This window comes from Rhinopithecus bieti, unplaced genomic scaffold (genome assembly GCF_001698545.2).
Source record: "Rhinopithecus bieti isolate Rb0 unplaced genomic scaffold, ASM169854v2 scaffold_763, whole genome shotgun sequence".
Classification (NCBI taxonomy): domain Eukaryota; kingdom Metazoa; phylum Chordata; class Mammalia; order Primates; family Cercopithecidae; genus Rhinopithecus; species Rhinopithecus bieti.
The window spans coordinates 1968594-1982613 of NW_016803270.1; the positions used below are offsets into that span (position 1 = coordinate 1968594).

The following is a 14020-nucleotide window of genomic DNA, read 5'->3' on the forward strand; positions in this document are numbered from 1 at the left end:
AGTCTGATGGGCTTCCCTTTGTGGGTAACCCGACCTTTCTCTCTGGCTGCCCTTAAGATTTTTTCCTTCATTTCAACTTTGGTCAATGTGACAATTATGTGTCTTGGAGTTGCTCTTCTCGAGGAGTATCTTTGTGGCGTTCTCTGTATTTCCTGAATTTGAATGTTGGCCTGCCTTGCTAGGTTGGGGAAGTTCTCCTGGATAATGTCCTGAAGAATGTTTTCCAACTTGGTTCCATTCTCCCCAACACTCTCAGGTACACCAATGAGACATAGATTTGTCTTTTCACATAGTCCCATACTTTTTGGAGGCTTTGTTCCTTTCTTTTTACTCTTTTTTCCTCTAAATTTTTCGCTTCATTTCATTCATTTGATCTTGAATGACTGATACACTTTCTTCCACGTGATCAAATTGGCTACTGATGCTTGTGCAAGTGTCACGTAATTCTTGTGCCATGGTTTTCAACTCCATTGGGTCATTTAAGGTCTTCTCTATGTTGTTTATTCTAGTTAGCCATTCGTCTAATCTTTTTTCAAGGTTTTTGGTGTCTTTGCAATGAGTTCGAACATCCTCCTTTAGCTTGGAGAAGTTTGTTATTACCGATCATTTGTAGCCTTCTTCTCTCAACTCGTCAAAATCATTCTCCATCCAGGTTTGTTGCGTTGCTGTTGAGGAGCTGTGTCCCTTTGGAGGAGAAGAGGTGTCTGATTTTTAGAATTTTCAGCGTTTCTGCTCTGATTTCTCCCCATCTTTTTGGTTTTATCTACCGTGGGTGTCTTTGATGATGGTGACATACAAATGGGGTTTTGGTGTGGATGTCCTTTTTCTTTGTTAGTTTTCCTTCTAACAGTCGGGACCCTCAGCTGTAGATGGTAGTGACATACAAATGAGGTTTTGGTGTGGATGTCCTGTCTGTTTGTTAGTTTTCCTTCTTTGTTAGTTTTCCTTCTAACAATCAGGACCCTCAGCCACAGGTCTGTTGGAGTTTGCGGGAAGTCCACTCCAGATTCTGTTTGCCTGGGTGTCACCCGTGGAGGCTGCAGAACAGCAAATATTGCAGAATGGAAAATGTTGTTGCCTGATCCTTCCTCTGGAAGCTTCGTCTCAGAGGGGCACCTGGCTGTATGAGGTGTCAGTCGGTCCCTACTGGGAGATGTCTCCCAGTTAGGCTACTTGGGGATCAGGGACCCACTTGAGCTGGCAGTCTGTCTGTTCTCACATCTCAAGCTCCACGCTGGGAGAACCACTATTCTCTTCAAAGCTGTCAGACAGGGACGTTTAAGTCTGCAGAAGTTTCTGCTGCCTTTTGTTCAGCTCTGCCCTGCTCCAGAGGTGGAGTATACAGAGGCAGGCAGGCTTCTTTGAGCCACGTTCGAGCTTCCCGGCCACTTTCTTTGCCTAGTCAAGCCTCAGCAATGGTGGACGCTCCTCCCCCAGCCTCACTGCCGCCTTGCAGTTCGATGTCACTGCTGTGCTAGCAGTGAGCGAGGCTCCATGGGCGTGGGACCCTCCGAGCCAGGCGCGGGATATAATCTCCTGGTGTGCCGTTTGCTAAAAGATTATTGGAAAAGCACAGTATTAGGGTGGGAGTGTCCTGATTTTCCAGGTACTGTCTGTCACACCTTCCCTTGGCTAGGAAAGGGAATTCCCCAACCCCTTGCACTTCCCTGGTGAGGCGATGCCCTACCCTCTTTCGACTCTCAGTCTGTGGGCTGCACCCACTGTCCGACAAGCCCCAGTGAGATGAACCCAGTACCTCAGTTGGAAATGCGGAAATCCCCTATCTTCTGCATCGCTCAAGCTGGGAGCTGTAGACTGGAGCTGTTCCTATTCGGCCATCTTGGAACCTCTTAAATTATTTTTGTTTTGTGTGATTGCAATTTTGGAATGTTTCTTCAGGTGCAACGAAGGGCGTGTTGGTAGACATTGTGAATGCAGCACAGATGAAGTTAACAGTGAAGACATGGACGCTTACTGCAGAAAAGAAAACAGTTCAGAAATCTGCAGTAACAATGGAGAGTGCGTTTGTGGACAGTGTGTTTGTAGGAAGAGGGATAATACAAATGAAATTTATTCTGGCAAATTCTGCGAGTGTGATAATTTCAACTGTGATAGATCCAATGGCTTAATTTGTGGAGGTAAGTAAAGGACCTGAAGTGGTTGTAAGATGTGATCCCATCTAATGCCACAAAAAAATCTAGCGTTTACTTGGTGCATAAGTAGAAAAGGGGTAGCTCGAGGGTCAGTTCCGCCCCAGGTATACTTTCTCACATGTTGTTGCTTATTTTACTTTTCAGTCAATACTGTGATTGTATATTTTTACCATTATTTTGAGAAATGATATGCTTAATTGCAGGAAATGGTGTTTGCAAGTGTCGTGTGTGTGAGTGCAACCCCAACTACACTGGCAGTGCGTGTGACTGTTCTTTGGATACTAGTACTTGCGAAGCCAGCAACGGACAGATCTGTAATGGCCGGGGCATCTGCGAATGTGGTGTCTGTAAGTGTACAGATCCGAAGTTCCAAGGGCAAACATGTGAGATGTGTCAGACCTGCCTTGGTGTCTGTGCTGAGCATAAGTAAGTATTTCCTAATTGCTTGAAATAGTTGATACTTCCTCTTGGCTCTCCTAAGCCTGTATTGTTACTAGAACAGGAACAGTGCCAGTATTAGAATATACTATAAATAAAATGCCTGCCACGTGGAAGCCTACTCTTTAATTCCTAAAAGTTCTTTCTCAATAGCTAGTATGTATTACATGGTATGAAGTGTGTCATGTGAGAGTTGTACTATTATTTTGATCTGAATGTGGTAGATAATTGAATTTACATGGTAACCTTTATTTTGGCAATTAAGATTTAATTTAGTTTGTCATTACCAATTTCTTAATTACTATCTTTTGACAAAACTAAGCCAAATTAAAGATTTTTCCTCTTGAAGGATTATTATACTAGTAACATATTTAAATTATTTAAATATTATGATTTTGGCCGAGGACAGTGGCTCACACCTGTAATCCCAGCACTTTGGAAGGCCGAGGCAGGTGGATCACTTAAGGTCAGGAGTTTGAGACCAGTCTGGCCAATGTGGTGAAACCCCATCTCTACTAAAAATACAAAAATTAGCCAGATATGGTGGCGTGTGCCTATCATCTCAGCTACTTGGGAGACTGAGGCATGAGAATTGCTTGAACCCAGGAGGCAGAGGTTATAGTGAGCCAAGGTTGCACCACTACATTGTCTGGATGACAGAGCAAGACTCCATGGCAAAAAAAAATTATGATTTTATGTTACATATTTAATATGTGATAGGGCTAATTTATTTTACTGTCTTTTATTTCTTAATAGCGTTTTAATTTGAACTGTAATAAGTCTCTAATTTTATTATGGAAGTTAGCATCTTTTTACATAATTTCTCTATCCACAAATGTAATGCACCTCTTCATTTATTCAAATCCTCCTTCATAGCTGTTTGTTCAATTTGGTCACAAGAGTTTAGCATGGGAAATATGTTTAAGCAAATATTTGTGAAATAAAATTTAAATATAATACGTGTTTTTTTTTTTTTTAACAGAGAATGTGTTCAGTGCAGAGCCTTCAATAAAGGAGAAAAGAAAGACACATGTGCACAGGAATGTTCCTATTTTAACATTACCAAGGTAGAAAGTCGGGACAAATTACCCCAGCCAGTCCAACCTGATCCTGTGTCCCATTGTAAGGAGAAGGATGTTGACGACTGTTGGTTCTATTTTACATATTCAGTGAATGGGAACAATGAGGTCATGGTTCATGTTGTGGAGAATCCAGGTAGAAATGTGATGATTGCAAACATTCTTTTCATATCTTGTATGTCTTGTTTCTGCTTATTTAGGCCTAACATCCAGAAACAGCCTCCAGCTGGAATATTTTAGGTCAAGTTGGGAAATTTTTCATCTCTCGAAGCTTAAAATATTACCTAATTAACTGTATAAGAAATAAGGAAAAGAGAGTTCCACTTTTAAGTTTTCTAAGTGGAGAGTTTGAAGATTAAATGCAGTGATTTATATAAGACACTTAGAATGATGCCTGACACCAAGTGCGTAGTAAGAGTTTTTTTTTTAATGATTGATGATTTTAAAATTAGAGCTTGATTTAAGTTTGAATACTGGGAAAGATAATTTTTTAAAGGATATTAATATAAAGTGTTGATTTTGTTCAAATTCTCTGAAGGTGAAACTTTTTTTTTTTTTAATCTTAGTTTTCCTGGTAGCCTTTTTGTAGATTCTTTGGAATTTTCTACCTTGGTGTACATGTTTTTGTGTAAACATAAGCTTTCATTTCTCTTGGGTAAATACTAAGTAAGCATGGCATTTTGGAGCATATGGTAAGCATATGTTTAACTTTGTAAGAAGCTGCCAGGTTCTTAGAGTCCTGTACTGTTTTGAATTATCAGCTAGGTGTTTTGCAAATTTTGTCTCCCAGCCTGTGCCTCCTTATCGTTTCATTTTTTTAAGTGTCTTTTGAACACCACAGGTTTTAATTTTGACTAAGTACAGTTTACCAAGTTTTTCTTTTGTGGCTCTTATTTTACATTGTCTTTAAGAACTCTGCCTAACCCAGGATTTTAAGGATTTTTCTCCTGTGTTTTTTTCTAGAAGTTTTATAGTTTCTGGGGTTTCACATTTAGATCTGTAACTCATCTTGAGTTATTATTAGTGTGTGACAAAAGGCTGTTTTTTTCATATCAGTGTCCACTTGTTCTAGGGGCATTTGTTGAAAAAAGACTGTCCTTTCTCCACCTTTGTTGAAAATCAGGTGACCTCGCATGTGTAGGCCTGTTTCTGACTCTATTCTGTTCCATGTATATGAGTGTCTGTCTGTTAGCTATACCACATGGTCTTGTAGCTTTCTTTATAGCTAGCCCTGAAAGCAGGTAATACGAGTCTTCCAACTTTATTCTTTTACAAAAGTGTTTTTGAGACACTTCCCCTCGTTCACTGCCTTCCATGTAAATTTTAAAATTGGCTTGTTGATTGCTACAGAAGTTCTACCAGGAGTTTGAGTGGGATACCATTGAGTTTATAGATCAAACTGGGAAGAATTGACATCTTAACAGTATTAGGTTTTGTAACTCCTGCACATGGAGTATCTCTCCATTTATTCAGTCTGAAAGATTTCTTTTTATCAGTGTTTAGTAATTCTTAACATGCAAATCTTGCATATATTTTGTTAGACTTATATGTAAGTTTTCATGCTTTTCATTCTATAGTAAATATTACTGTTTAAAATTTCTGTTTTCAATATGTGGAAAAAAATTATATATATAGAAAAGTACATGATTTTTGTTCATTGATTATGTATCCTGCAAGCTTGTAAACTTACTTGTTAGTTCTAAAAGCTATTTTATAGATTCTTTGGGATAGTGTGCGTTCACTCTCTTGGGTGTTTATTCCTGTATTTTTTTTTATAAGATACTGCCCAGCTTTGTGGTGCTCATTACAACCTTATTTTCCAGAGTGTCCCACTGGTCCAGACATCATTCCAATTGTAGCTGGTGTGGTTGCTGGAATTGTTCTTATTGGCCTTGCATTACTGCTGATATGGAAGCTTTTAATGATTATTCATGACAGAAGGGAGTTTGCTAAATTTGAAAAGGAGAAAATGAATGCCAAATGGGACACGGTAAGTTACAAAACATCCAAAAAGCAAAGTGGCTCATAAAGTAAATGTAATACTCCTAAGACTTATATATTAACTGTCAGGCTGATCATTAAAGTCCCTTTTAAGTGTTTTATTCCCCCAAAAGTTTTTCACTCAAGGAATTTGCATTTAGTGAAAAACAGAAAGCATCCTAAATATATCCCATTGAAACAAAACATTGATTATAAACATGTATGTTCTGGTTACTGTGGCCAGTATTTTTATTTCTTTAATAGTTTCGATCCTAAATCTGCCTTTTCATCTAATGTGGAGTAGAATCCTAAATCATGTTATCTGTGTAGCAAGCTATTCAATGGAAAGCTGTTTCTTTCTTTAAAAAAAGAAACGAAAAAACAAAGAACCTTCAGTGAAAGCCAGATTCAAAAGGTTGTATACCAAGTTTGTCCAGCTTGCAGCTTGTGGGCCAGGACATGCAGCCCAGAACAGCTTTGAATGTGGCCCCAACACAAATTTGTAAACTTTCTTAGAAATTGTAAGTTTTTTTTTTTTGGTGACTCTTTTTTAAGCTTATCGGCTATCGTTAGTGTATTTTATGTGTGGCCCAAGACAATCATTCTTCTTCCAGTGTGGCCCAGGGAAGCCAAAAGATTGGACACCCCGGCTGTATACAATATGATTCCATTTAGAAGATATCCTGGAAAAGCAAAACTGTAGGGACAAAAATCAGTGGTTGCTAGGGGCTGGAACGGGGGAAAGGGTTGACCACAACAGGGCGTAAGGAATCTTCCTGGGGATAATCTTGATTGTGGGTAGATTTATGTATTTGAAAACTCACAGAACAATGTACTTTAAAAAGATGTGTGTTCCTCTATGAAAATTATATCTCAGTAAACCTTGGCTTATAAAAATCTTAAAAGCCCTAAGTGACTGAAAGTTTATGTTAGCATTTTTAGAGCTTTGAAATGTGGAGTCAGAGGGTGGGGTAACCAAATGTTGGCCTTTGTGTATTCATCTTTTGATACAAGAAAGCAGTGACAACCTTCAGTATTTTAAATTGTAAATGAATTGTAGTTAGTTGCACTTTACTACAGTTTCCTTGGGTTTTTTAAAATTATCAATTTTTTAAATTATAAATTGCAGAAGGGTAGAAATAGAAAAAAAATTCCCTTTATAGTGTTTGAACACTATAAATGTCCTTTTTTTTTTCTGATGAAATCATTAGAAACTATTTCTTTTACTTTAGCAAGAAAATCCGATTTACAAGAGTCCTATTAATAATTTCAAGAATCCAAACTACGGACGTAAAGCTGGTCTCTAAATTGCCGTTCGTATTTTCCTTCACTTTCTGCCTTTGCATGTGAACTTTTATCTTTTTTACTGCACTGTGTGTCCTTATCACTATTGCTGGTCTTTTTTTAAGTCTGGCTTTAAATATCGCTATTGTGGCTTTTCTTTTTGTGTGTTAACTTCGTGTTTTTCTTAGACTGTAAAATAAGTAATGTGATATAGTAGAAACAGCAGCTATGTTGTAGTGAAAAGAGAATGTGCTTTGCAATCAGTTAGACATTAGATCAAATCCCACCTCTTCCACTTAGTAAGCAGAACAGCATTGAGCCACTTCACTTCTCTCATCTATCACAGGGAGTCAGTACTCTGTATTATATGGGGTGGTTGTATTTGGCAAATGCACTCCAGTATATGAAATCAGCCTGTCAGCTCTAATCCTCACAACAGTCCTATGCCTAGAATGATATTATCCTTTTTTCTTTTTTTTTTTTTGAGACAGAGTCTTGCTCTGTCGCCCAACCTGGAGTGCAGTGGTGTGATAATAACTCACTGCAACCTCTGCTTTCCAGATTCCAGCAATTCTCCTGCCTCAGCCTCCCGAGTATCTGGGATTACAGGTACCTGCCAGGAAGCTAGGCTAATTTTTTTATTTTTAGTAGAGACGGGGTTTCACCATGTTGCCTGGGCTGGCCTTGAAGTCCTGACCTCCAGTGTTCCGCCTGCTTTGGCCTCCCAAAGTGCTGGGATTACAGGTGTGAACCACTGTGCCCCACCAGTATTATCCTTAAATAACAAATTTGTTATGAGTAAATTTTAGGGTTGGATAGTGAAAATTGATCATGAAATCCAAATTGCAGAATAGAAAATAAAATGTAACCTAGTGTGATATTTGTATGGTATGCAACTACAGTATCATTACTGGTTCTCAAAAGATTTGAGATCAGTTTCTTGAATATAACTTGAAATTTCATTAAAAGCCAGAAGACCCTGTATATGTATGTATATTATATATGTGTGTGTGTGTGTCTGTGTATGTGAGAATGATTCTGATTTTCAAATGTAAGTTTATAACTGTTCATACCTGAATTTTCATGAAATGTTTCCAGCATATTCTAATATAATCATGCAAGCCCCTAAAACTCTGATAACAAAGGTTATTTGTGATTAGAACTAAATTCTTCTGACTGGTGATTGAGAACTCTTCCTCCTTTTCCCAACTGTCTGACTGTAATAGGGCCTGGAAGATTTCCATTTTTCTCACTGCCTACCTTATTGTGCAGATAAAGACAGTGTTGGTGACACATACAGATGATTGTGTCTCAGGCATGATTCTAAACTCTTAATCTATAATCTTCATAGTGAAAGTTGTAGGAATATTTTACATATGAGAAAACTGAGACACGTAAGGGTTATGTAACTTGACCGAGTTCCCATGGCTAGTTAGTCAGAGAGCTGAAATTTGAACCCAGGCAGTTGGTCTCCAGAGTCCATGTTCTTGTCTACAACATTGTACTTGGTAGCAGTTATGTATCTTCAGAAGTCCCTGTTACCTGGTTAGGAAGAGGTAGATCACTCTTTATAGAGATTTACAGCCTTTTTACAATTTGTTGTTACTCTGTCAGAGTTAACACTGCTGCTGTTGGCAAACATCATGTTAGGAAAATCACTTTAATACATGGAACCCAGTGCTGTAGTTGTACTTATTGACTATTGAGAGTGTGCTTACAAACTGATCATGAATAAGAGCTTAAAGGACAGGAATGTTTAATAGTTACAAGTGATATAGGAAGTACTGATAACATTATAAGTCATTAACTTATCAGATTTTTATTTCTTAGTAGATCGTAAGACTTTTTAAACTTAAATTTGATGGCAGAAAATTATATACAAATTAACATATGGGCAGGTTGGTACAAATTTGTGTTAGTCTGAGACAACACATTTTTCTCGTTCTCACTTAGTACTTTACAGAAAGTCATTTTTAGAGGAAAACTGATTAGCCAATGACATTGCTAGGTTTTTTTTTTTTTTTAATATTATTTTCTTTAGTTGTAGGTCAAAAATAGGCAAATGTTGACAATTTCATGTGGTTATTTCTCACAGGAGAAAAAATTTCTGACCTGCTGAGGTGAAATTTTCACCCTTGCTGTACCTTTAATTGTATTTTGAAGGAAATTATCAGTAAATGTTACTTAAACTTAATGTTTATAATGTATATATGGCTAAAATGTTGCTAAAATAAGCATTTTATGTAATTCAAGAAGCAAAAGTTTGGTAAAAATTTCTCTATGCATTATTGAAGTCCAGGCAATTTGATGGCTACAGATTATTTTAAGAGATGTTTTCTCAAGAAAAAGTAGAAATTAACAATAGAAATAAATGAAGGAGCATCAAGAAATTACATCACGCATTATAAAAGACTTTTCTGATATGGACCAAGGTTTGCCAGTCAATTATGTCATTAAACTTTTTGAAATAATGGGTAGGCACTAATTACTTTGGCACCAGACTACCATGTAGGAACATTCAAAAGAACATGTCACATTACCAGCTTCTAACTGTTGGAGTGGGTTTAAAAAAATAGTCTGCCCTCATCTGCTGCTATGCGGGTTTAAATGTGCATCCCAAATCTCCCACGGTTCTGCATTACATATTTAATACATTATAGAAATGGTTCTGTAGCTACCACTGTCTGCCATTCCAGAGTGAGCACAAAGATGACATTTTACTGAGCTTGAGGGCTTCCTTTCATAATGTCACCCTGTTCTCTTGATGTGGATTTTATTGGGGTGAGGGTGGTGGTGCACTCTGAATGATGGAAACTAATCTGAATTATTTTAGTTCACCTTCATTTAAAATGATGCCTAATGCAGATAGTGAGCTTAATTTTACCTCTAACCTTGCATGTTAAACTTTTGTTTGAATGGACTTTGAAATAATAAATACAAATGTTTGTGTATATGACAAGACAGATTTTTCTCCAAAGGTAAGTTCTTCCATGTAAATTACACTTTGGACTCATCTGTATAGGGCTTTTTAAATTTTTTGTTTTCTTTTTTTTTATCCTTCCCTTGTAATTCTTGAGTATTAAATACTAGATTTAGCAAATACATTATTTTAAAGAAACTTAGATGGTAATTTATTTTCCCAATATATTTGAAGGAATGTGTAGCACTTAGCCTCAAATCAGATAGGATATAAATGTGGAGTGTAATTTATTTGCACTCTGGCTTTTTAAGATGGTAGTTGCTAGAATCCAGTTTCCTGACCCCCATTTTGAAATGTCTGCTCTCACAACTGTATAATGTATTAGCTTCAGTTGAGACTAGAGCTGAGAGTTTGATGTACACAGTTTTGTCATCCACATCATATGCTGTTTGAGGGATCCTGAGCTTGTCCATGTTTCTGCAACAACCATTCAAGGTGTGTTTTGAGGAGGGGGAGTAATGAGGACTGAGGCATGTTGTCAGGTTCTGATTGGTATCACATGAGCTGCTGAGCTGAAATCACAGAGGTTTATTTGGTGTCTTGCGGGACCCAGCCTTTTATATGCTACATTTTTCCCTCAGTGGTATGGGATACCTACAGGATGAAGTTCTGACTTCATAGCAAGGCTTCTAGGGCCGTTCTTCCTTTGTCTCCTCACCTCAAAACGTATGCCCCCTTAACTCTTTTTTTTTTTTTTTTTTTTTGAGATGGAGTCTTGCTCTTTTGGCCAGGCTGGAGTGCAGTGCTGTGATCTCGGCTCACTGCAATCTCCGCCTCCCAGGTTCAAGTGATTCCCCTACCCCAGCCTCTCGAGTAGCTGGGATTACAGGCACCCGCCACCACGGCAGCTAAGTTTTGTATTTTTAGTAGAGACGGGGTTTCACCATGTTGGCCCGGCTGATCTCAAACTCCTGACCTCAAGTGATCCACCAACCTCGGCCTCTCAAAGTTCTGGGATTACAGGCATGAGCCACTGCGCCTGCCCTCCCCTAACTCTAAAAGCTTCTGAACTATATATATTTCTATTTAAATGTCCCATTCTTTTCCCTACACCTTGACTTTGCATAGATTTCTGTTTACCAGCCAATAATTTATCTGTAGTCAATTTCACAATGAAAATCTCCTTAATCTTCTTAAAGTTGATAAGTTTTTTCTTATACTATTCCCAGATTATGTTCATAACTCTATTGTAAACTTTATCAGAGTGCCTTATTTTCATGTCTCTCACCCACCAAACTATACGAGGGCAGAAATTGTGGCACCAAAAGGCAGATCCAAATACTGTCTGCAATGAAGTGTGAATAAACTTTAAAACAAAATTTACTTTTAGATCAAAAAATGTTTTAGATGCTTTCTATTTTTTTAAAATCACCTGCAGTTGGTTCTATAGTGAGATATAAAACTGAACAACATTCCAAAATCTTTTTTCCTGAAAAAAAATTTTCCTGGTAGTTAACAAGTATTTTTGATTTGTACTCACTGTAATTTGCTCTGCTATAGTGTTATTTGGTCACACTTCTCACTTGGCTTTCAAGCCTGCTTTCAATTTATAAGAACAGGAGAAAAAAGAATGCTATAGCAAGTATTTACATGTAGCACTTGCAGTAAAAGAGAATTTTTAAGGAAAATGGTGATACGGTGATATGTTTTTTTTCTGCTGAAAACATCACTGTCAGTATATTTTTGGATCTTGAAAGATCTCTTGTGTTTATGGCTTGGAGCCTGCTTGCTAGCCTTGATTTCAGTACTGTTTACTAAATTATAGCATTGCAGTAAGACATATCACCATTATGATATTGAAGAATAACAATTATTTCATAAGGAATGGTAATTATCTAACATTCTAAGCAAATTTGGCAGTGTGACTTGGTGGGGCACAGTGCTGTCCATGACACAATGACAGCCTTACCCTCTAAATTAGTAACTTCTGTAGGAGACCCCAGAAGCACACCTCCCTCCCAGCAGTGAAAGCTAAGGATTCCCGTTTTGATTAGCAGGCGCCTTCTGTTCACGATAAAGGGATAAGAATCAGGCAGTGATGGGAGCAGAGTTCATGCTTCCTTAAGGCAGGCATTACAAACTAATTCAAAGGAGAGAATTCACGATGACAGTACATTGTGTGCCATGGAGAACATTCTTAAATCAAGCCTCCAATGGAGGAAGGACTCAAGAATGAAATAGCACCAGATAGGGGCATCATTAGACTTGTAAAGCAAAGCTTCCATTTTCTATTTTTATATAAGCCGTTATTAATGCCTTTAAAACAACCGTGATATCTGGACAAATAAAATAGAAATGACTTCTTAAGATGATTGCAACTTTTAGTCTTGATTTATAAAAATTATTCTACATAATTTTAGTAGAGTGATAATTTTCTCACTTTTTTTTTTTTTAGGGTGAAAATCCTATTTATAAGAGTGCCGTGACAACTGTGGTCAATCCGAAGTATGAGGGAAAATGAGTACCGCCTGTGCAAATCCCACAACACTGAATGCAAAGTAGCAATTTCCATAGTCACAGTTAGGTAGCTTTAGGGCAATATTGCCATGGTTTGGCTCATGTGCAGGTTTTGAAAATGTACAATATGTATAATTTTTTAAATGTTTTATTATTTTGAAAATAATGTAATTCATGCCAGGGACTGACAAAAGACTTGAGACAGGATGGTTATTCTTGTCAGCTAAGGTCACATTGTGCCTTTTTGACCTTTTCTTCCTGGACTATTGAAATCAAGCTTATTGGATTAAGTGATATTTCTACAGTGATTGAAAGGGCAATAGTTAATGAGCATGATGAGAGTTTCTGTTAATCATGTATTAAAACTGATTTTTAGCTTTACAAATATGTCAGTTTGCAGTTACGCAGAATCCAAAGTAAATGTCCAGCTAGCTAGTTAAGGATTGTTTTAAATCTGTTATTTTGCTATTTGCCTGTTAGACATGACTGATGACATAACTGAAAGACAAGTACATTTAGAGTTGCTGGTGTAAAATAGGTTTGAAATAGTTGATCTCCACAGGCCATGGGAAAAATTCAGAGAGTTAGGAAGGAAGAACCAATAGCTTTAAAACCTGTGTGCCATTTTAAGAGTTACTTAATGTTTGGTAACTTTTATGCCTTCACTTTACAAATTCAAGCCTTAGGTAAAAGAACCGAGCAATTTTCTGCTAAAAGTCCTTGATTTAGCACTTTTACATAAAGGCCATACTTTGCAAAGTATTTGCTGAATGGGGACCTTTCGAGTTGAATTTATTTTATTATTTTATTTTGTTTAATGTCTGGTTTTTATCACCTCTTCTAATCTTTTAATGTATTTGTTTGCAATTTTGGGGTAAGACTTTTTTTATGAGTACTTTTTCTTTGAAGTTTTAGCGGTCAATTTGCCTTTTTAATGAACATGTGAAGTTGTACCGTGGCTATGCAACAGCTCTCACCTGTGCGAGTCTTACTTTGAATTAGTGCCATAGCAGACCACTGTATGTTTACTTCTCACCATTTGAGTTGCCCATCTTGTTTCATACTAGTCATATTCTTGTTTTAAGTGCCTTTAGTTTTAACAGTTCACTTTTTACAGTGCTATTTACTGAAGTTATTTATTAAATATGCCTAAAATACTTAAATCGGATGTCTTCACTCTGATGTATTTTATCAGGTTGTGTGCATGAAATTTTTATAGATTAAAGAAGTTGAGGAAAAGCATTTCTGGTTGGTGGGTAGTTCACTTATGAAGCTAAAACATAATTCTTTAAAAAAGTGTACTAGGAACATAAGGAGAATGGTATGGTAAAATAGAGACTTGAAGACTGTCCTTGGGCTCTCTGAATAATGGTTGATAGATCCTTATCCTGCTGTGCTGGGAGACAGATTTCATCCCAATATTAAGCAGAATTAAATTTTTGAACATCTTAGAACCATTAGTAGGTGCTGGAAATTGTATTTAAGATAGGGGATTGTTAACTTTTCTGATAAGAAAAATTAGGAAAAATTTTACTTTTATTTGGCTTTGGTTTATGTTTGAAAGGATATATCCATAAGAACTACTTGTGTAAAGCTTATTAGAAGAAATATATGCTCCTTAAGCATACAACAAATGTCAGAAATATTTG

General features: G+C 37.1%; 1 protein-coding gene across 2 annotated transcripts in view; it reads left to right on the forward strand.

The window, feature by feature from the left end:
* The window catches only part of ITGB1 (integrin subunit beta 1), a 60033-nt gene extending 46420 nt beyond the window's left edge, over positions 1–13613 (forward strand). For both annotated transcript variants that reach the window (XM_017871699.1, XM_017871708.1), the window contains exons 12-16: positions 1900–2138; positions 2357–2579; positions 3574–3806; positions 5494–5660; positions 12310–13613. In XM_017871699.1, coding sequence (XP_017727188.1) covers positions 1900–2138; positions 2357–2579; positions 3574–3806; positions 5494–5660; positions 12310–12375 — 928 coding nt within the window. In that variant the 3' untranslated portion in view covers positions 12376–13613. The remainder of the gene's footprint in view (positions 1–1899; positions 2139–2356; positions 2580–3573; positions 3807–5493; positions 5661–12309) is intronic.
* The last annotated feature ends 407 nt before the right edge of the window (positions 13614–14020 follow it).